The sequence below is a fragment of the Pagrus pagrus genome (genome assembly GCF_965226575.1).
Source record: "Pagrus pagrus genome assembly, chromosome: 9".
In the NCBI taxonomy this organism is placed as follows: domain Eukaryota; kingdom Metazoa; phylum Chordata; class Actinopteri; order Spariformes; family Sparidae; genus Pagrus; species Pagrus pagrus.
This window is the reverse complement of record NC_140193.1, coordinates 7,057,173-7,081,257: the sequence shown is the minus strand read 5'-3', so window position 1 is coordinate 7,081,257 and position 24,085 is coordinate 7,057,173. Positions and strand designations below refer to the sequence as shown.

Below are 24,085 nucleotides of genomic sequence, written 5' to 3'. Positions count from 1 at the left end.
TTATTCCTAGAAGTCACTTAAGCAGGTCGTCGAACGGCTTGGAGGTTTCTTTCCACTTGAAAAATCAGATTTGGCTTGTAAATGATTAGAAAACAAGGAATGTAAGACCAGTAGTAGTGCATGAGTGTGGGTGATTTTGTGTGATGTGTTTGGTTTTGAATGACACTATTAAAATGCTATCATGTGTATCTTCTTTAGGCTACAGATCCTGAGAGACCACTTTACCTACACGCTGTATGTCAATGTGTGTCGCTCACTCTTTGAGAAGGACAAGCTGCTCTTTTCCTTCGGCCTCAGTGTCAATCTGCTCATGCACAACAAGCTGGTAGGATTGTACACACACTTCACCCACGCACAAGTTTACAGCATGTCACTTAAAAAACGTGTTTAAGAACTGGTCAGGCTAAGTGTCAACCCTTCAATAGCTGCATGATAGTAATTATTGTCGCAGGTGGATGAGGGCGATTGGCGCTTCCTTCTGACGGGCGGCGTGGGCCTGGACAACCCTCATTCCAATCCCTGCACCTGGCTCCCAAAGAAGGCCTGGGACGAGATTTGCCGCTTGGATGAACTCAGGTGTTTCAAGGGTCTGCGTCAAGACATGGCTCCCCTCAAGAATGAGTGGAAGAAGGTCTACGACAGCCAAGTGAGTGTCATCACGCCAACTGGCTGGTGAGGGTGTCATTTCTGTTTTGGTAAAGACAAACTGGGAAAATTCTGGGTTTTTTTTTTTGCCCTTCCTCTCTTTGAAAAGATTAGTGTGGTTACGTACCTGATAGCAGACAATCAGGGTTAATGCCCACATTTTAAATCAGCATGAACAGAAAGACGTCATTAAATCAAAATACCCAAGAGAACTAGAAGAAGAAAAAAGGCTATGAATTCTACACAAATGTATATTTAGTCCATATGCACATTAGTATGGACGGCATGTCTTATTTGTAGAGCTGTACATGTGTTGACTTCCAGCTTAAATGTGGTTGAGTTTAGCAGTTTAAACTGGGTCACATACGTCCACTGCCCCTAAGACTACCAGAACATCTGGATTCTCTGGGTGCCACTGGACCAAAGTCTATAGAGCAAATGGTAAAGATATTTAGGGTTTTTACTGGATATTTTGTCAACACAGTATATTTAAACACTAAGGCCTTATACACACAATCCAAGGCAGAACTACTTGGCAACAGCTTGAGGAACTGTTTGCCTCTGAAGAGAGAGCAAACCTTGCATCAGTGCCACCCTGTGTGTTATGCACCGCTAGGATTTACCAGGCACGATCTAACACTTCTTTTTTACAGCCATTTCAAAGTGTGCCCAATCAGATTATGGCCGACCAAAAAAGATTAAATATGGAGAAAACATCACTGATGACGTATTGATGTTGAGCTGAGCTTTTTGCACTAACACTGAACCTAGCTTAGTGGCAGCCATAGCTCAGACTGCTTGTCATTTAGGCTAAGATTCTAATAAAAGTTGTTTGTTGCTTTCCTGATAAAACCTGAACATCAAACAAAATCAAGTCTCTCCTCGATATGAGAGAGAGAACAGAGACAGAGTGTGGATTAGAGAAGACGTTATTTTAGTGGAGTGCAGACGAACATCAGTGTTTGTAAGGTGTGAGAGGAAGAGAACGAGGGCAGAGTGAACAGGTTAAACCTATTTTCTAGTGGGTTTGGCACATGAACCACACGCCAGCTTCGCCCATTCTGCAGCTCAGTGGGATCCCACAACACTCAAGCATGTATTATACTAACAATTACATACTGGACACATTTCATAAATTGATACTTATGTTTTCTTCATTTTAGTTTCCCGAGCAGTTCTGCTTCTACAACTGCATGTCTTCAAATATAATAATATTGTTAATGCTGCCAAACAGGTCATCTTAGTATTTCTTATTTTACTACAGTATGAGCATACCGTATGATTATTTTACAATCTTTGTAATTTTTTTAAAATATTCTATTTTAATTAGTTTTTATTGCTGATTAAGTGATGCTGATTCACTTTTGAATGTTTAAGTTTTAAGGTCATATAATTGAGTTTTATGAGTTTAAAGGTACAATATGTAAGAATCTGCCACCTGTTGAAGCAAGCATATCACCAGTAACCGCTAATTACTGCCAGCTGATGGTGCTATTGGCTAGTTCGCTCAGCTAGCCGTGCAGTTAATGGTCCAAACTGGGAGTTTGCAGTGGTATTACGAGACAGGACAGGCTGGGGCTAGCCTTGCATATCTCTGCAACACATAATGTCAGAACTGTTCTGTTGATAATTTTAGTTGATTTTTAAAAACATATTTAAACCGAACACCTTACATATTGCCCCTTTAAATTTGGTATAGACAAATGGGACAGGGGAGAAAGAGAGTGGGAGGAAAATAATTTGCCTGCCAGGTGGAGATGATGCACACAGACACCCTCCCTCCATCTTTGAATGATAAAGAATCTAAAATTGAAGTTTTATCCAATTAAATCTTTTTTGTACCTGTTGTGCTCGTCACATCTATGCAATCTAGACGCAAGAACAGCTGTTTAATCAACGTGTGGTGCACGCAAACAAACACGTGTGCAGCACACATGCTTGTCTCATTGATGACACACACAAGCACACACCACCTTTGATTTATAATCAACAGAATCAGCCACAACACTTCTATCTAATTAAATCGAGTTTGTTCCAGTTGTGGAATTCACATTTATTCAATCTCGATGCAAGAACAGCTGTTCAATCAAGCACACAGGCACTCAGGCTCACACACGCGAACACACCACTGCACACACAGAGAATCCCCAGGAGATCCTAAATAGGTGTATCCGTCTCAAAGCACCTGCCAACACACATAGCCAGAAGTCTCTCGATAAACAGCCTGGGGAAAATAATTCCAAAAGTTCTGGCTACCATTGCTCATTTCCTCTGGTACACTTGTTCCACAAATTAATCAAACATTTTGCTCTGACCCAGCACCCAGTGGCTTTTCAGTTTCCCCACCTCTTTCTTCTTCCTCTTTTTTTGCTTTTCTACAGTCTTTGCTTGTTCATAGATATTTATCTCTCTCCCCGCATTACTCTCCTCCCCATTCACATTACAGATTGCCCCTCTTTTGCTTAATTACATTGCTTAATCTTGCAACAGCTCAATACAATGCAACCCGACCCCAGAACTTTTCCCCATCCTCCTCCAGGAAAGTTGACAAAAAAGGCACTCAGCTGCATGTTAGCTGAAGGTAACCTAATGAGGGACAAGCCTCCTTCACTGATGAATAAAAATGACTGGATTTTCTCATTATAAACACCATTAATATCCATCAATTAAACATCTGTGTGGCTTTTTAGGGACTTCTCTCGTTTACTTTATTGTATTGTGGGACAGTCACTTCAGTGTTGGCATTTTAATTTTTGACTAATGCAACAGAATGACGACATGACAACAAGCATGAAAGACATGAAACTTAATTAGCTTCAAATATATGTGTTTTTTAATACTAATAAACTGCTAGATTTCAATACCATAGATAAGCAAATGTACTTTGACAACTGTTAATTTTCATACCACGTTGTACCCTGAAACCGGTATAACACCACAACCTTAGAGGAATCTGAAGTAACTCTTATGTACAGTCAGAATTCAGTATGGCCTGTGTTGTGCATATCTGCAGAACCCCCATCAGACTCCCTTCCCTGAAAAATGGCAGGAGAAGCTGACCCAGTTTCAGAGGATGCTGGTGGTCCGTTGTCTGAGACCAGACAAGGTCAGTTCATATGCTGTTGATGATATGATATTATTAGGATATTGAGTTGTAAATTGCATCGTATTTTCAGGAGGTTCGTCAGGTTGTAAGGACTACCTCTCTGCACACACAGTAAACACACTCCATTCATGTTGCCCCCAGATTATTCCCATGGTGCAGGAATTTGTCTCCGACAGTTTGGGTCGCCCCTTCATCGAAGCGCCACCCTTTAACCTGAGTAAGGCCTTCGTTGATAGCCACTGCTGTGCCTCCCTCATCTTCATTCTCTCCCCCGGCTCTGACCCCATGGCTGCATTGCTAAAGTTCGGAGATGAAAAGGTACGGAGACACCTGGGAAATTCAGCAGCTTTGAAGCCTGCTGTGTGTACAAACTCAAAATGAAAGCAGAAATTGAATCCTCCAGATATCCCAGGCTCCCACACACATCTTGAAAGCACTGGTATTTTTGGCTCCTATTCGGTCAAAAAGCAGCTACATAAGTGTGCGTGTGTCTGTGTGTGTGTGTGTGTGTGTGTGTGTGTGTGTGTGTGTGTGTGCACGACTGTTCTTATCCCTTAGGGCTTTACGGGTAACAAGCTGACCTCGCTCTCCCTGGGCCAAGGCCAGGGCCCTATTGCTATGCGTATGATTGAGACAGCCATTAAAGAGGGCACCTGGGTGGTTCTGCAGAACTGCCACTTAGCCACCTCCTGGATGTCAACACTGGAGAGAGTCTGTGAGGTCAGAACACGCACTTATGCTTTCTACTCACCAGATGGGAACAGTCCTGATGCAGGTCTTTGAATATTTTTTTTCCCTCGTGGCCGTGTGCAGGAGCTGAACCCTGACACGACGCACCCAGACTTCAGGCTGTGGCTGACGAGCTACCCGTCTCCCACTTTCCCAGTTGCGGTGCTTCAAAATGGGGTGAAGATGACCAATGAGGCTCCGAAAGGCCTGCGCGCGAACATTGCACGCTCCTTCCTCATGGACCCCATCTCTGACCCAGAGTTTTTTGGCAGCTGCAACAAGCCGGTCAGTGTGTGCTTGCATGTCTCTGTGTATGTCTAGAAATCGCGCTGTGCATATCCATCATACCTACACCGGTGGGTGTCCTGAGCTCCTTTGTGTCTGTAATCACCCCTACCGTGCTTTTCAGAGTGTTTGTTTTAGCTGTGTTCATCTAATTATTTACCTAAGACCACACCTTCCATGTATGCTTATCCACCTGTCAGGCAGCGTTCAAGAAGCTACTATATGGCCTGTGTTTCTTCCACGCCCTGATCCAGGAGAGGAGGAAGTTTGGACCTTTAGGCTGGAACATTCCTTACGAGTTCAATGAGACCGACCTCCGGATCTCTGTAAAGCAGCTACACATGTTCCTTGAACAATACCAGGTAGTTCATTTTTAAGTGTCTTTCCTCTAACTGATGATTTATCGTATTGTTCTCCTGTAGCGTCATTAAAAAGAGTTATGAGTAACATTATCAGATCCTTTCCCCAGTCACAAGATACATACACTGTCATATATATACTTTAGAGGCACTCGCATGAACTGACTTTATAGAATGAAACTCTAAAACTGTCACATGCAGATGCCACCTACACCATCCACTCCCACATATATATTTTCAACATCTAAGCCCATAATAGAAATTCTGGCTTTTACAAGTGGGCTCCTCTTCACTCAAGTATCAGCTTTCATGAGCTATATTCAAAAACCCTCTTGACATTTTTCCACAAACAGATAGCACTCCAACCCTCCACCGTCCCCTGTTTCTCAGCTGCAGCTGAGAAAAAGTGGCAGGAATAAACTACCGAGGGTATTTTTTGTGAACGGAGTGACATTTTCATCTTGTAACCAAGTGTCGCTCACTGAATTTGTAAGTGGAAGCCTCCTCCGGAAAATGCCACAGTGGCCACAGCCCCACCCTTTCACCTCCTACTACGTCAGTTTCCATTCCAAGTCGATGTCGTAAAGTGAATTTCAGCCAGGTGCACACAATACAGGAAGATTAAACACACGCATTGAATCCTGCATTTCTCAGTGCTCACCTTCTATTTAAATGTGCAACCCTAACGCACGGCACCTGTTCAAAATGCATGAGTTCTTGTTTCCCGCAGGAAGTGCCGTTTGATGCCATCCGCTACATGACTGGCGAGTGTAACTATGGAGGCCGTGTGACGGATGACTGGGACAGACGGACCCTGGGCACCATCCTCTCTAACTTCTACACCTCAAAGGTCACCGAGGACCCTGACTACAAGTTTGATCCCAGTGGGCTCTACTATGCACCAGCTGAGGGGGATGTAAGGAAAAGAAAATCCCACAAAACAGCTTTAAATCTTTTCTAACTCCGCTCTTAGCATTTCAAATTTATATTTAGATTTGAAGATTTACAGAGATAAGGAAATGCCAAATATCAATACCAGGGAGATTTAGGTTGAAAAAAGTGTTTTTGGATGCAAATCACACTCGGTCACATTTAAAAGGCTACAGTTTCACCACAAGGGGGAGCTGCTGAATGTTAAGTAGCTCTTGCAAGGGTTGTTTTTACCTTTATGTTTATACAGTAACTTGATATGTTTTTTCAATCCTTTAATAACAACTACAACAAGGAAACTTCCTTATTCCAATCAAGTATGTATTCTACACAAACCTACATATTCTGCCTGTGTGATTGAGGTAACCACATGCACAGCTCTAGCTACTGTTATGGAATAGCTGTTTTTGTGTATTCACAATAGATTGACCTTTTTGAAATATCATACATCTCAGCAAAGATATGTTAGGCAGCACGTTATTTAAATATAAATATCGAAAGTCTTCTTTAAAATGTCGTCCAACAAAGTAGTTTTCCTCAGTCGAGACGGCAGAACTGAAAACATTTCCTCGTCCACGTAACCGTCAGTGCCTCAAAAACTCAAGAAAAGTGAAACTCACTTTAATGTGCTTGTTTTTAAACTAAGCATATCACAGGACTCACAGTTGCTTAGCACTGTCGTTGAGCTACCTTTAAAAAGTCGTTAGGAGATAAAATGTGTGTAACAAGGCACAGCAGGCGGCCACCATCAGTGTGAGTTGATATATTTGTTAACACAAGTGCAATCTATGGCGCGCTCCATTTTATTTGGCATTTTGTTCTCCAGCGCTGCACCCCCCTCCAACCACATCTTTTATTCATGAAGTCACATTTACATAGTCATTATAATAAATGTCAGCAATCTAAGGAGCCGACTTGTTTTTCAATGAGTGTTATTACTCGAGATGTTTCCTGATGTTGCGTTGAAAATTGTCCTTTCCCTTCACTCTCCCTCTGTTTCCTGCCTCTCTGTTCTGCAGTACAATAGCTACATAGAATACACCAAGTCGCTGCCGCTCAACCCGTCGCCGGAGATTTTCGGCATGAACGCCAACGCAGATATCACCAAAGATCAGGCTGAGACACAGCTGCTGTTTGACAGCATCTTGCTTACACAGGTAAACACACCTGGACGTGGAAACAGCGGTGGAAAGTACCTACATACATTTACTCAAGTTGTGTTACTTTTTTTCTTTAGTTGAAAATCTTTACTTTATGCTACTTGTGATTCCACTCCACTACATTTCAAAGGGAAATATATATACCTGGAAGTACACATGGTAAAAAAACTAAGCCCCACCCCACCACTTAACAGCTGCAACATTAAGACGATGAACACATGAATAATAATAATCCAATAACAGAATGCTGATACTACTGATGCTGTACTTATGATGAAGTCAGCATTTGAATGCAGGACTTTCTCTTGCACCTGTGTATTTCTACACTGTGGTATTACCGCTTTAACTTATTAAAAGCTCTGATCAACTTCCACCACTGCCTGTGAAACACCAAGTCGATTACTGATCAAAACAAACAAACTACTATATGTTAAAACACACCGACAAAACGTTCATTTGAGCCATTGTAACTTTACACTTTGGGAACGTCACGAATAAACAACAAGAATACGCATAAAATGTTGCTTCAAAGCTATTCACGCTGGCAGTGACGTGAATTCGATTGATAGTATGCGCCGATATTCGATATTGCGACACAGGTATATTATCACATTACAATTAAGCTTAAGAAGCAGGGCAGGGACTGGTAGATAAACAGTGCCAGCTAACAAAGCTATGACAGGGCCATGGGGACCTTTTGGGTCGCACTGCAGCACTAACCGTCTCGCTGACAGGTAGAGAGGCCACATCGACTGGTTCATCTCAGCTGACTGTCTCTGGCTCCAGTCCAGACCACTATGATGTATTAATACATTTAAACGCAAAAGTTACAAACAACCTTAGCGATCGTGGCAGCTATAGATCAGCTCTCATGTTCTGCGAGGTAAAACGACTGTTTTTATCAAAGTAGTCTGGTGGATTTGACACCACAGATGGATATAACAGCTTCAGTTCCCTGTCAGTAAATCCTACAGCAGTCTGCCTGTGCAGGGAGCAATCGAAATCACTCATCCCAAGTCACCTTTGTCATATTGGCTTCATAATTTTGTGTCCCTTTTCATATACTACAAGCTGATAACAAACAATCAACAGGTTGTGACATGACGTCCGTTTCGCTCATGATTGGTTGGTTGATGAATACTATGGCTTACACTCATGAAGACAGAGGGCCAGGATGTCATGCAGTTTTGTGATCCCTCTGCCATTAAATGACCTCGAGGTTTATGACCATAAATACATTTTAAGAATCTATCAGACATGAAACAGCAGCGCGGCCTGGCGTGGATGCAGGGGGGAAAAAAGAGAGCACTGCTTTTCAGTCCCAGCTGCTCTGGGTCGCTTCCCAAACTAATGCGCCCCCTCTTGGCCCAAATCCCAGATGCTCAGTCGGAGTGTCACCACTCAACTGGTACGTTTTCAAATTGTCGATAGCATGCATCACACTCTCGCCCAGCGCATGCATGACACGCACACACCAAAACAACAACACCAAACAAATAAGTAAACACATTAACACACTTCCACCGAGGCAGTGAAACACTGTTTGACACAGACGCACACAGCATCAATATGCTTCCCACGAGCTTCCACCGACTTTTATAACTATCTTCGCGAGCCTTAAATATTTTATTGCCCTCCATTAAAATGTACTATGCAACATTAATTAAAGAGAAAAACTATGAATAAATATTTCAGTTGTTTGCGGAGAGACTTCTCAAAGAACAATAGAAATCTCTCTTATTACGTTTTCTTCCTTTGACACTGCAAAGACTCACAGTGGCTTTGGCGGAGCTGTGTGATCCCACATCATTATATCTCAGCTCTGCAGAGTTAGACTAGGTTAGCTTGTTGAGGATTATATCTTAACACTTCCCGGCTCCAGTCAGTGTCGGCTGCGAATCAAATCTAACAGATTTCAAGTCAAGACCTACTTGGAGAAGACAGAAGTGCAGCTTCGCCTGCAAAGTGGAAAGAGTTTTTTTATATATCCATGTATCCATTTATTTTTTTTATTTTAAGATACGGAGCGGCGCCTCTCATTTAGCAAAGATTTCTCACCCTGCCAAAACTTGTCTAAACCCCAGTGGGAATTAAACTTGATGTTGAACAAGTTTAAGTGAGCTACATATACAACGAGATCACACTCTTGTTGTATATGTAGCTATGTAGTGTGCACGCTCTGTATGGACCCTATACATTCTCATTCCCCTGATTTAATCTCTTAAAGATACCAACATACAGCACGCTGTCACAAACACCAATAGTATGTTCAGACAGCTACAGACCTGGCTTGCTGCAAACAAATAGAAAATCATTTCCACGGGCATTGCCACTCCAAGCTAAAATTAGAGCTCAATGGAGTCTGGCATTTATTCATATAAACTCCTTTCAACAAGATTAATAATGGCTTCAGTCATGTGTGGACTTTATTAGCATCTAATACGTTCTCATCAGTCTCAATGACCGATAAACAGGGAGAGGCTTCAAATGGAATGAAAAAGCTATTTGTCATTCCCCTACTGTAACCCCAATGCCATTAGCCAATGATTATCCATTACCGCTGGCTGGTGACTGAGCATCAAATAGGTAAATGGTGCAAGTTGAGCCGAGAGGAAGGCGGAAGAATCACAGATTAGAGTGAGTGATTATCAGCATGAACGATTATCAGAATTGTTGATAAGATTGTGTCAGATTTCTGTGTGTGGGGGGGAAATGTTGTGAAGCCTTCCATCTTATGAGGCTCTGTGTGAGTGTGTGTGTGTTTGTGTGTGTGTTTGTGTGTTTGTTCACAGAGGGATTCCAGTAAATATATGCATAGATTCTCATCATCAGTCGTGGCAATATTCTAGCCTGAGAAATGTCGAATTTAGAAAGGGAAGATGAAATTAAGATTTAAATCGCATGACCGATATTCTGTGTCGTTTCAAAGCATATATCTAAAGCAATCCGGCACAAAGACGATGAAATATAAGCAAAGACAAGTCAGAAGTCGCAACCCCTTAAAATCAGGGTCTTTTGGGGACCAAATTAGCACCAGTGCAAAAGAGTCCTTAAAAGGGAATATATGATTTGACAAGTCAAAGGACGGCAAAAGATAATTTCTCCCCAAAAAACGATGAACTGTCACACCGATCTGAGCCACAAGTCCTGCCTCCGCTTCTCATCCGTCCTCTGTCGCTCTGTGTCTCTGATCAGTCCCGCTCGTCAGGCGGAGACGCCAAATCCTCAGATGACATGGTCTTTGATGTGGCAGCTGACATCCTGAGCAAGCTGCCGGGAGACTTCGACTTGGAGGCAGCGATGAGGCGCTTCCCCACCAGCTACAATCAGAGCATGAACACAGTGCTGGTGCAGGAGATGGGCCGCTTCAACAACCTGCTCAGCACCATCCGAGACTCCTGTGTCAACATTCAGAAGGCCATAAAGGTAAGCGGGAGGAGTTGGTAGAGATGCAGTCGGGCGGTGGAAAAAATGTTATTGTTACATTGACCACATGTGAGATTCATGTTCATGTTAACAGTCTCAATCTTGGTCCCATTCCCAAGGATCCTTGTTGTTTGGATACTTATAGTGTGATGTACGGCCAAATGGACCGTAATTACACTAAATTTGTTTGTTTTAGATAAACAGTGAGGCCGAATGATGAATCATCATTGATTTTACATTTCTGTACAGTGAAAGCAATATTGCATTAGAGGAGGCACACCTCTGATGAATGATTACGGAGGAAACTCCGGTAATACATCTTCAGAAATCAGATACTGTAAGCGCTCTGCACAGCGCTCCGAATGCACTGATGTAACACCATAATATTCTATTACAAGGAAACACTTGGACAGTAATTGTGAAAGTTTAGGGCAATTAACCATCGTGCAGAGCTGCTTCCTCCCGAAAATCTATGTACAGTCTGTTGCTTTATTTTGTATCTTACAAGTTCTGCTATTAGATTATGCACCAGAAAAAGTTATAAAGCAACGAGCTGTGGAAAAAAGAAATGGATACTTGTCGATGTTGTCGACCCTGTGGGAATGACAAGGATGAAGCAGCCACCTAAATCATTAACTCGTGCTCCTGACCTTCTCTCAGAAAGTGCTCCTTTCTGCTGTAGCAGAGAAAAGAACTGAGCTCACTCTGCAAAGACGTTTAGTCACACTGCTTTCTTTTGCAGAGGCCATAGACTCTACCAAATAATCCACAGTAGGCTGCCTCTAATGATTATTGTCATTATCGATTATTCCGCTGATTATTACCAGCAGTGAGTGCATCGCCAGGAAATGTTTTCGCTTTGTGAATCTGTTTGTGTCATCATGACAAAACGTGGTTCGCGGAGACACCTGCTGTAGCAGGAACTACCACAGAGGTAAATTATATGATACAGTGTGATCCTGTCACACGATGGTCTCTAGTTTTCAGCTCTAATCTACAGTCGTACTTGAGGCTGTTCCAAAGCAAAGCAGTGCTTTAAGCTAACAGCTTACCTGTTAACTGACAACGGCAAACTGACTGCATTTGTATAGCACTTTTGTAATCTCACCAACCACTCAAAGCACATTTCAGTCAGCATTCAAGCACTGGTGGCACTGACTGTTAGAACAACCACTAGGAAAGGTTTGGGGGGTGTTGAATGCAGCCACTGACTGAAACCACAGACCCTCCGATTGGTTGGACAGTCCTACCTCATTGTTAACATGCCTTATGCATTATGTTAACCACGTTCATCATCTTCGTTTAGATCATCTTCGGTTGATCGTCATATCGAGATCCTCAGAGCTACATTCGTGCTCTCTGCATCATGAATATCTGCCCCAAATTTGATCTTAATCTATGTAACAGTGGTCATAAAATTTTAGTCTGAACCAGAGGGGTGGTCCAGCCAACTGAAAATGGCCATCCCCAGAGCCGCGTCGTTTGCATATCCTAAAAATATGAACGTATGTTTGTGATGTCAGATTTCTAAAGGGATAGTTTTAAACTTTGGTGGTGCTTTTGCAGTCACTGGATTCATAAAAAGGACGAGGGAGGGTGCCTAAGTAGTAGTAGCAGTAACCACCACTGCTGCGTGTGATGAGCTAACACTCTCGATAATTAGGCAGACTCCCAAATATATTTATTTTAAAGTCTTAATATAATTTTAATCAGTGTGTTTTTAAAAATTGCCAGCAAGTGATGCTGAAAGAAATGAAAGTCTCTACTTAGACCACAACATCCTCAGGCAAAAAAAAATGTGACTTTGTATTTCCAAACGTTTGGAGATGTCGTAGGACAGGACACAGCCAACAATTAGACCACATTAGAGTACGACTGTAATTATTTGGCTCATAAAATTATTTCATGAAGTGTTGCAGGCAAAGACTACACAGAATGTGATCTGAATACAGTAGATATGTACACGAATGTGTGCAGCATCGCACTCCTAATTACACCACATTCAAAACTGGATAAAAACCAAAACACAAGTGTGTCTTTTTATTCCATTTAGTAAACAAACTTCAGACACATTCCCTCTCCCCCTGAGATACACCAGTCTCAGGGGACTGAAGTGGAGAGAGCATCAAGAGTCAGGAAGGCGAATGAACACATCAGCTTTCATACTGGTATGAAAAGCCCCCTGCAGAGCGATAAGGGTTGCCATTATGTGGCTGTCTGTCACCTATCTGCAGAGAGAAGTTTGTAAGTGCAAGCTTGAATATCTCTAATATTCAGTTCAGTGTTAGAAGAGCGCTTTAAAAACTTCACACTCTCAAAAAGCGACGGTGTTAATCAGTCGTTTGTTCGTTTGTGGGTGAAAACGTGCATTTGCATTCGTGTGAGTGTTTGTGTGTGTGTTCCCGCGCAGGGGCTGGTGGTGATGTCTGCAGAGCTGGAGGAGGTGGTGAGCAGCATCTTGACGGGTCGTATCCCGGGCATGTGGATGAAGAAGTCCTACCCCAGCCTCAAACCGCTGGGAAGCTACGTCAGGGACCACCTGGAGCGACTCAAGTTCTTACAGGTACTGAAACCAGCTACGAGGCTCAAAATCAGACGCTGAAAAGTGAAAGAAGTGTTTTGGGGTTTGACGCCACTACTGAGTAAAAAAGCCTTTGGGAGTACAATCGCAAATCACTCTCAGATCATTTGTCAATACAGGAAACCTCCGATGGCAGTACTAAATGAGGAGCATATGAAAAACTGAAAGTATTTTCAGCTAATTAAGGCAAAACACTACAAAACAACATGTAACAGCAACCATAAGTTCTGAATGAGACATAAATACAACTTACATTATAGCGATGCACACATCACATAATGGTGATTAATACTCAAGAATGTCCAGAATTTTCCTGTTAAAGGGCAATTCTGGTATTTTTAAACCTGGGCCCTAATATTTATATGTTTCAGTGTGTAAATGATTCATATTTAACGTCCTTTACATCCTTTAAGAATGCTTGTTTTCTTTAAACTGACAGGCTGAGGTTGTTATTCTAAGTGTCTGACAACATTACAGAAATGATTCCTATGGGGACAAACCTTTCTGTTAGACAATAACAGCCATTTTGTCACCAGAAACACAATTCTCGTTCAAGGAGAGGTCTCACTCTGAGGGGAGTTGTTACAGTTGTTCCTGAGTGGAGATTGTCAAAATCAGTTACATAAAAATTGGAAATAAACTCTGGCTGGCAGTTCCTTCTAGATAAAGTCCAAACTCCTCTCTGTAACTCCTTCCACCGTCATCTTTCTGCAACAACTCACCTCTTGTAAGATTTCAGAGCGAGACCTCTCCTTGACTTGTGTTTCTGGTTGCAAAAGAGCCTCATGGTCTAACAGAAGCAGTCTCTCTCTGCAGGAATCATTTCCATAACGTTGTCAGACACTTAGAATACCAACCTCAGTCTATTGTAGCGGATGTGAGTTTGATAAGTTGGCCTCAACAGATTACACTGCAGCCCTGATGCTGCCAGCTGAGGCGACCTGCTGGACCGTCTCCAACAGCTTTATCAAATATGAATCATTTACACACCAAAATGTCAATATAGGGCCCACGTTTTAAAAAATACCAGAATTCCCCTCAAAGGCTGGGCAGTGAGCAGGCTTTCTCACATAAAAGAAAAGCCGATATAAAATCTGTTTGATTGAGTCGCCACAGTCATCTGGATCGACCTCAGTGCTCCTTGTCGTAGACTCTATGACCTGGAACAACGTTCGGCCCCCAGAGATGAGGAGCTGGTATCACATGTTAAGAGACCTGAAACGCTGCCTTAAGCTGTGTCACACTTGAGTCACAAAAGACAACTTCAATTAATAACACACAGGAGTTAGAGGAGGTCTAGAAACGCTTTTCACTCATGATTTGGCGCAAGAAACACATGCAGAGACATGAGCTACTGTATCATGTGAGTCTGCAAAGTGACCTTCATCACCCAACAGTCGGTTCCCATGTCGGAGAAGTACTGTATCCCTCCTGTTCGTCGGTGCTCGTGGAATGAAAGGAATGCCCATGACTCCCCCACAGGGCGAGCTGGACAGTCACGGGTTTCTTGTCTGACACAGCTTGCTTCCTTAAAACACAATACCTCGACATGTTTGCTGTTTTTACAGTAGTTGGGAGAAAAACATCAGTTTCATCTCAGTGTGTTCAGTAGAAGTATTCAGATTGAGTGAAAACATGTAAGATAAGTGTACAGATGTAATATGATGTTGTAGTGTGTAATAATGGCAGTTTTGAAGACAGATGTAAAGGAATTCACACAAGAAACAAGCTTTTTTTGTTTAAAATGAATAGACAAGTTAATAAATAAAACAATACTGTAAAAAAGGATGGTCTGACTTGAACTTTTGTTTAGTCAAGAGCCCCATGAGTATAGCTTTATGAGCCCCGTACATAAATATAAATAAAAAGCAGATCTTTGGGAAACAGCACATCTCTGTCTCACTTTACTAAAGTGAACTAAACTGTGATGAACTTGGCTGCAACATCACACATTTTACAAATGTGTTTCATTACTCCCTCCTAACTAAAAATGGACTGGCATGGTTGTGGGTAAGTGGGTACTTTAATCCACATGCTGTGGCGTGTGGATTAAAGTACTAATTCCTCCTGGACAGAAGTGATTAACTCACTATCTGCATCTATCAACAGAAATCTCTCTGTTCGTCCTGTTTGTCTGTTTGCAGGGGTCCAGGGCTGCACAGCTTGACTTCCAAAAAAGACAACCTTTTAAGCTGCAGAGAGTGATTTTGTTGAGCTGTAAGGCTCATAAGCATATTTGTTTTAGCTGTGCTAATGGTAGCGGTTGCTACTTTATGTTTTTTGTTGTTCATCCGTGCATTTTTACACACATTCTTTATTTCATGGATTAACCCGTCTGTCGTCTTTGACCTGTTGTGTTTTCAGGACTGGTACGATCAGGGGACGCCTGCTGTATTCTGGGTGTCGGGATTCTTCTTCACGCAGGCCTTCCTCACAGGCAGCCAGCAGAACTACGCCAGGAAACACACCGTCCCCATCGACCTGCTCGGCTTCGACTTCCAGGTCCTGGATGACAAACAGTACAAACAGCCCCCAGAGGACGGTAGGATACTAACTGGGGTTGGTGGAGAAGAAAGGACGTTTGTGTACTTGGATGTTTAGACAGAGTGAAGGATGGTAGTTTAATGGTAAAAGCAAAATATAAGGACAGCTTTTGATTGGTTAAATGGCCAGGAATATAGAAGAAGAGGGAAGGAGTCAGAAAGGGGTTTTAGAAAGCAGATGAAATGAGCAGTGGGTGTAGGAAGAAACAAAACCTGACGTTAGTCTGGCTGAATGTAAGAGAGACAGAGTGTAAAGTGAGAAAGTAAGTTGAAGCAAATCCTCCCCGCGTCTCGTCTGCATGCAGGCCTGCGTCAGCCCCTCGCTGTGCCTCCAGCTCTGCTCGGAGGATCTCAGTCTAACTCTCACATAATGCCTCACCCTCAATCAGTCCCCAGCTGGAGCCTCATCACAATAACACAGCCCACAGTACACTGCCAGGCTCCAAATCTCACAGTGTGTTTGTGCATTTGGGTGTGTGTTACTGATAGTCAGCTATCTCTGAATCTCACCCTTTTTTCCCAGCCTATTAATAGGACGGCTCGCGTGCTTTATGAAAAGACAGTGATAGCGCACAGAGGTCCGTTCAGCTTGAGTCAGAAAGGTTTATGGTCGCTGGAGGAGCCAGCAGACATCGTAAGGTATTTGGGGATGTTAATGTCACTGTATCGCTTATTGTCTCTGTGCTTGTGCGTGACACTCAGGTGTGTACATCAGAGGTCTGTTCCTCGACGGCGCCCGCTGGGACAGACAGACCAAACTTCTTGCTGAGTCCTACCCCAAAGTGCTGCACGACCCCATGCCCGTGGTGAGGAGCACACATACACTGTACACAGATCTTAGATCAGAGCATCAAATCTCACAAATAACCTGAATTTTTCCGTTGTGTTTCACTTCCTTCCTTCATTCTGACATCGTGTTCGGGTCGCCAATTTCCTTTTATTTGTTTTGTTCTGCCGTGACCACTCTGCAGCGAGTGATGTTTCAATCCGACTCTTTTCATGAGGATTGAAGTGCTATTGTTTTTTTCTAAAGTCAACCTCCACCAGTCTGTGCAGCTGGGTTTCATTCTTGTGGCCATTTATGTGTTTGCTATTTTTCATGGACATAGTCAGCAAACTGCAGGAAGACGGCGATGACGTTGCTTTTGAGTGCGATTGGTTGATTTTATGTCCAACCCACCTGAAATATAGTTGTGAAGAAAAAGACGTTAAAGGTATATTTTTGTATGTTATGTTCTTATATATTGACATCCAATATAATATATTTTTTTATTTTTAAAAAATGCAAATTTTCAAAACTTTAACATTGCAGTCCATCTCACTGGGACTTTAGACAAACCTACTTCGACCACGGAAAAGTGTGATGGAACGAATTTCAGGTCGTAAACTCCAACAATCAACTTTTCATCGCTGTTTATTTCATGTAGTGTTTGTGTTGGGAAACCTGCCGTAACAACAACTAGTCGGCATTTTCCAACTGTGTGATACGAGCCGACTCCTCCTGTCTTCTTCAAGCGTGCTAATCTGTTAAATCAGCTGCTGTAGATGGCTGTCGCGTTTGCTGTGGGCCATGTTTTCCCGAGCAGATGCACCGGGATGTATTTTTATTGAAAGTCGGGCGCGCTGACTTGGAAATGTTGACTTCCGACTTGCAGGGGATTGCAGCATAAGCTCTGGGTGGATGTGTCTTGCCGAAATGCACCCTGGGAGTCGTGCTTTGGTACTTTTTTATCAAAGAACAAAATATTTTCGAATAAAGTTGTTAATCTTTTCTACTCATGATTCAACCAGGAGAGCTGTAGAAGTCCATCTGAGTTAAGTAACAAATCTGAGATTCAGCATTTGATTCTCTCATCCGTGTTGGCTTTAAGTCAAAGTTACAGTTTTTACAACTCAACTTTTAAGCCAGCGTGGATATCAAGTACGCAAAAAAAGTCCAGACTCCAGATCAGCTGCTAATCAGCTGTTTCTAAGGTCAGGAATGAACTCTGAAGCTCAGTTTTTATCCTCCGATGAATCGAGAATCCTCTGCAGGGTTTGATTTTTTTATAAGTTACAAGGCTTTCAGATGTTGGTTCACTTGAATGATTTGAACTGGAATAAAAGTTGATGTAAGGTTCAGGGTTCATTTATTTGTCAAGTTCAAGTTTAAGTCTTCATCTTCCATGAGAAATCGAATCGAGGGCGATCAGAGTTGAAATCTGTGCTTTTTTTTTTTTTTTTACTTTTTATAAACTTTTTAGTGAAACTACAAATACGCAGAGAGAAATGTGTGGGTTTACATTTTCTGTATTGTAGAATCGGGTTTGACTCCTCATTATGAGAAACTATCAAGCCCTGCTGTAAGATAAGTTGGCAGCGTATGGTGGGAAAAAAAAATCAAAAAAAAAATCACTGCAGGCAACCAGGAGATAAAAAAATAGTTGCATAACATTTTCTTACATAAAGTTGGAGGGAGGAGGTTTATTGATTCTGCTCCTGCGAATCCCTCTGGGTGTCGAAACGAGACGAAAGATAATATCTGTTCACGTATCAAATTATGAAAATGGGGCAGATTCCATCATTATTCAGCCTATAAACTCCTGCGAGGCGGCAGTTTTTCTTCTCCTTTTTCATCAGAGACCAATACTGCGAGTCTCCGAGGAGAAAGCGAACAACAAGCGTCATCCTGTAGCTGCAGCTGCACCCAGGAGGATGTTCAGCAGCTTCCTTGTTCTCCGGACCTGGTACTGAGCAGCAGCAGCATTCAGCCTGCAGGAAGCCCGGCTCCTTCTGCTCTCTCATCCTTTTTATTAATTAACCGAGCTTGATATGGTATATGAAAGCAGACTGACAGAGTGATGGAAACACAGCGCCGGTGGCAGAGAGCGTCGACTGATCAAGTTTTTTTTATTTTTTTTTATTCTCCTCTCCCTCTGTTCTCTCTCCTCCACAATACATCCAGTGACTATGAATAATGCACGAGACTGACTTTTTTAATATTCAGACATTTCAGGGCAAGTTATTAACAGAATCAGTTTTTGACAAGAGCGGAACTTAATTAAAAATGTGTTTATTATTTGTGGTGGGGGGAGGGGAGCACAACAGAGGCTGGCTTTGAAATGCAAATCCTAACAGAGACGCCCGTTATGGAACCACACGAGTACTTTCCTGGCTGCAGCTCAACAAACTGTTTTTGTTTTTTCTTTTAAAGATGTTTTTTTTGTGGCCCAGTTTATCCCTTTTGCAAAACCAAGACTTCTTAATAGCCCAGAGGGGACTCCTGCTCGTTAACGCTATTGTTTTATAAGTTTACGTCCCCAAACTTCCGATTTGTAAGATAACGTTTGGATTAAAAAAAAGTGGAGGGTCGGGTAAGTTTCCGCCGAGTTTCATGTTTAGCTTTCCTGTCCTGACTTTTGAACCTGAAAGGAAACGTTCACCCAAAAATGAAAACTCATCATCTACTGAACACGCAGACGAAACATAAAATGACTCCATACATCTCATCTGGAAGTATCCGGAAGCCCTGAGATCCCAAATTGATTTGAAAAGACGTTGTTTACACCCTCGAGTCAAGCTCGTGCGTCCTCTTCAGACGGGGTGTGTGCTTACATTTGAAGTAAGCGGCCACAGCGAAGATTTCGGTGTAAAAAAATGGTGTAAATAAAGTGTTTTTAAAATAAATTCAAATTCAAATGTTGGATCTCTGAGCTGCCAGACATTTTAATTACGCTGGACGAGCTGTAAGGAGAAATTTTATGTGTTTTTCCCACCAGTTTTTTCATGTTGTAAAACGTCTCCATCCACTTCAGTTGTTTCGGGAGGACGCTGTCACGCTGTTTTGCTGTGAAGCTCCAGAAACCTGGCTGTTCATCGGTTTCTGGATGCAGTACATAATGACAGAATTTTAATTTTTTGGTGAACTGCCCCTTTAAATACAATCTGATCAATTTGTTTCTTTCACAGCAGCCACGCCCATCGTCATGAATTTTTCATCAAATCAACACTGTTAACTTTGTTGCACGTCAGCAGAGGCGAACACAATCTCACTGCCGGTTTAATTATTCCACTCGTCAACTGTTCTACATGTGAAGCAGCTGCTAAATGACACCGACTGTTTGCTAAAGAAGCGACTGGAGGAGGAGAGGGCAAATGTGGCAGCCTTAAAAAATGTAATAACCACGTGGCTTCCTCTGTCTCCGTCAGATGTGGCTGAAGCCTGTCAAGCGACAGGACATCCCCCAGAGGATGTGTTACCTGTCGCCCGTCTACAAGACCAGCGAGCGCCGCGGCACCCTGTCCACCACCGGCCACTCCACCAATTATGTCATCGCCATGACGCTCGACACCAACGTGCCCGCTGAACACTGGATCAGACGAGGGGTAGCGCTGCTCTGCCAACTCAGCTCATAGTTTATTTTGTTTGACGTTTAATTAAAGGAAGAGGTTGAAGAAGACACAGGCTCTGTTGTGTTGTACATAACAATGAGTGAGTGTAACACTGAGCACAAGTTCTTTGATGATTTAGTTGATTGTGTGTACATAACATTAAAGGGAAAGCTCACCTCAAAATAAAGTCATATTTTTTCTCTTACTGTAGTGTCATTAATCCATCTAGATCTGAGTTTAAGACATGTACGCCATAGAGATTTCACTCTTCTGTCACTGAAGGTAATAATCCACAAGGCTCGAGTTCCTGACAGTGCAGCATTAATGTGTCCTCATTGTCTGAGCTATAGATTTTAAAATAGAAATACCAAACTCAAAGACGGCGCCTAGTCAGTCCAATGAGAGTGGCCAAAAAAAGTTTAAGCACAGTAGTTTCTCTGACCAGCCTCGTGCACGAGTTCCCGCTCCACCCACTGACTTTACATTGTGGTGACGTTAATAGCTTTCCTCAGCTCCAGGAAAGGTTTACAAGTAAAAAATCATTATGGATCGAATTCACAATTGATCGAGTCATTATTGACCACGTTTGCAGTTCGAGGTGTCTTATCAACAGACATTTCTGCTGAGCGGCTGCTGGGCAAAATTGGAAGCAAAGCTGAGCAGCGCCACAGCTTCCAGGTCCAAATAGTAGATTTGTGTCTGTAACGTTAGTTGGCGTAGTTATCTGTCCTCTCATCCATGAGTAGACGCACAGTTCCTTCATGAAACTGCTGACGACAAGGTTTCTGGATTATCTCGAGTAACCGGGTCATGATTTCTACAGAGACACTGCTGTTGAGTTTTTTGGCTCGAGCACCACATGCAGAGTGTTATCCAGGTCTATTATATTCAACAGAAGGCAGACATCTCTACAGCCGATATCTGAAACTCAGCAACTCACAAAACAAACCCGAGAAGAAGTCACGTGTCCACACATTACAGCAGCCACATCTCTGATAATTGAATTTACCATGTTGTACTTTATTTCAGGCTTGATGGCAGAGACTTCCCCTAGTCAGTTTTGACAGCTCCTGCAGCAGCCGTGGTTGCTACAGTAACTCAGCAGCACCTTATACATCTATTTGGTTTCTGAACGTATGCGTCGTTCACTGAGCCTTCACATTTATTTAAGAGTCGACTTAGCTAAACCTGCTGATGTGGGAGCAGAAAGTGAAGCAGGAGACGAGCGGGGAGCAGAGCAGCCAGAGGCACAAGAACATTACTGATGGATGTGTTATGCTGCTGTGGTTTCGCAGCTGTACACCAGCTTGTCTCTGTAACATTATGCCAGAACCATCAGAGATCAGGAGTCCAGGAACTTTTCAGAGTTTATTTTCCTTTCGTAATGGGGAGAATGCACAGACAGGCAAACAGCGAGGATGTCACATTTTGCATTTTATATCCAGATTACTAAACAAATATACATACAACAAAGCAAAATAATCATGGACCTTCATTTAACAGACAATCTTTGCCTCGTAAACAGTGAAGAAACGTGTTCTTTGGGGCATAGTGTCACCAACTCTTACAGCACAGTTCTGATTTAAATTATACAAGTAATACAGGAACTTAAAAGAGAAATACCGTTTCAAAAAAAAAAGGAGCCAGAATCTTTTAAAAAAGAAACAAAAAACACGATCAAATGAATATTGTAGGAAACAACTGAATTCATGTCAAATAAGACGGAAAATGATGAACTTGGTGTTGAAAGAAAATACATTCAGGTCTCGTTAAACAGTCGCGTGCACCGTCATTAAATATGAACAAAAGATTAAATAAGACAATGCCAGAAAAAAAGAAAGATGATCAACGAGCTCTCACAGCTGCATCGTTAGAAACACCAGGTGCACTACACCCCAAAGAGTTCTTCATGATCTTCACATAGTTCATTCAAAAAACTAAACAAAGGCTGTCAGTATTTTAATTTTGCAGTACAAAGAATGAAAAACAAATTTACACTCGACACGATGTCCGTACCGTTTTTTTCACTCATGCTTCATGCATGATTGAGTCAGATCGATCACACGAGTGACTGTCTTAACTGGGTGCAAATCATCAGTCAGTCAAAGACGATGGATGTCACACAGTGACAGGATAAATGAAGCCACACACGTTTTCTGTGTGCTCCAGCAGCTGAAGCTAGGCGAGCTAGCTTAGCATGTGAGCTGCAGAACAGCCAATGGAATGTCAGGGGAGGGGGGAGGGGATAGGATCGGGTGACGATGCATGGGGCAGTATCAAGCACCAGCCACTGAAAAATCCACACTCGGGCCAGTTTTGGCACGATCAGCAGTGTGATTTCTAACATATCATTACAGATTATAATCATTTTTATAGTCTAACGGTTTAATAACTCCATTATAAGTGCAGGGAATGCCGTCGTTTGAGAGCAGTTTATCGTTCTGTTGTCTTTTGCTTGGTCTGTCTCAGATTGTCAGGTTAATTAGTTAATTAGTTCCTTTACAGAAGTACTTTAAAAACTATTATTTAACAGGAACTTATTCGCTTTTAGCTGCTCACTGACACTACTGACGCTATAAAGACCTCCTGTATTTACAGTACATTTAAAATAATGAGACAACTCAACCTCCTAGTGTAATTAAAAAAGTCCACTGCAGGCGGTGCGGTCGGACAAAAGCACCTTTAAGGAACTCAAAGAGGCACCCTAAATAAATCTAGTAAACTACAACACTTTTCTGATGATAACAAGTTTTTCTGGATTCACATTTTGAAGATGCTGATTCTTATAAAGAAAGGCCTAACAAGGATGCGTCTCCTCTGGCTACAGATTGTCAAACCCTTAAAAAAAGAAAAAGATCCGTCAGACATTTGTGACATCTAGTTTCTAAACAAAAACACGGAGTCAAAACAAGTCTTAAATGCTATTTTTGGCAGCTGTGTTAGCTATCACTATGAACTAAAAAAAAGATCAAATTAGACGATTAAACACAACTAAATGAAGTTGTACAAAAAAGAAATAAAAACACTGAGTCCGAGGAACACGTTTCTGTTTCGACGTGGTTTGCGGGCGAAGCGACGATGTAGCCGGTGTAGCAGCTAGCTAAACTGAGCTCCGGCGGTGTGACGGTTGCGTGGAGCGGCTGCGACGCTGCTCCAGTGGCCAGGGCTTGGCACAGAGAGACACGAGACGTCTGATACACACAGCGTGATGACACTGAAGGTTGATGATGGATGCGGGGTGGAACACACGCCACAGATGTACGAGGCACGGATGATGGGACACAGCACAGAGCGGATCAGAGACGGAGCGGTGGGGTACGACGACGACGACACTCTTAACAACAGGTGATGATGCATAGGCGGCGAGCTGCTGGGCTGTGACAGCTGCGACTCTGCGTGAACACACCTCCCGCACCACCTTACTATCTACAGCTCTGTTTTTTTTTTTTTTTTTTAAGACGGTGTTTACTGGTTCAGAGAGGAGGAGGTTTTCTGGTTGGAGTGCAGCCTCGCTCTTCTTCTCTTTGTGTCGCAGGGAGCAGACAGATTGGAGCTGACAGAGGAGAGGTGATGGAGGAGCAGAGTGTAAACATCACTGGCAGAGTCATGAGATATGCATAAGCTACCGCGGCTTGTTTGGAATGGAGGCATGGGCCATGAACGAGACTCACATCGCATGCAAGACTGGGCCGTTACATCGCAAACAAAGCATGTTAAGGCCAAGAAGAACAATATTGATACATCCAGCTCTCCCCTTCTCCCCTCTCGCGTCCTTCACTAAAAGCCAAAATCGAAAACGATTTGGTCTTCGAAGATGGCGATGAGCAGCATGATGCCGAACCCGGTCAGCATGCCCAGGTTCTGCAGGATAAAGTGTCCCAGCTGGCAGCGCTTGTGGTCCTCACTGTCCCCGTGGAGCATTTCTGGCAGCTATGAAAGAGACAAAAGTA

At 42.7% G+C, this 24,085-nt stretch overlaps 2 protein-coding genes across 5 annotated transcripts in view; one reads left to right on the top strand and one right to left on the bottom strand.

Moving 5' to 3' along the window:
* Positions 1-20,340, top strand: part of dnah7 (dynein, axonemal, heavy chain 7) — a 75,474-nt gene extending 55,134 nt beyond the window's left edge. Inside the window, exons 53-66 of the mRNA XM_084362155.1 lie at positions 199-325; positions 452-646; positions 3,659-3,751; positions 3,893-4,069; positions 4,310-4,471; positions 4,565-4,765; positions 4,966-5,127; positions 5,855-6,040; positions 7,074-7,211; positions 10,410-10,640; positions 13,051-13,203; positions 15,586-15,763; positions 16,467-16,570; positions 19,953-20,340. Coding sequence (XP_084218281.1) covers positions 199-325; positions 452-646; positions 3,659-3,751; positions 3,893-4,069; positions 4,310-4,471; positions 4,565-4,765; positions 4,966-5,127; positions 5,855-6,040; positions 7,074-7,211; positions 10,410-10,640; positions 13,051-13,203; positions 15,586-15,763; positions 16,467-16,570; positions 19,953-20,159 — 2,314 coding nt within the window. The 3' untranslated portion in view covers positions 20,160-20,340. The remainder of the gene's footprint in view (positions 1-198; positions 326-451; positions 647-3,658; positions 3,752-3,892; positions 4,070-4,309; positions 4,472-4,564; positions 4,766-4,965; positions 5,128-5,854; positions 6,041-7,073; positions 7,212-10,409; positions 10,641-13,050; positions 13,204-15,585; positions 15,764-16,466; positions 16,571-19,952) is intronic.
* Positions 20,341-21,490: 1,150 nt separating this feature from the next.
* Positions 21,491-24,085, bottom strand: part of slc39a10 (solute carrier family 39 member 10) — a 36,939-nt gene continuing 34,344 nt past the window's right edge. For all 4 annotated transcript variants that reach the window (XM_084362767.1, XM_084362769.1, XM_084362766.1 and 1 more), the window contains one exon: positions 21,491-24,065. In XM_084362767.1, the coding sequence (XP_084218893.1) occupies positions 23,913-24,065 (153 nt within the window). In that variant the 3' untranslated portion in view covers positions 21,491-23,912. The remainder of the gene's footprint in view (positions 24,066-24,085) is intronic.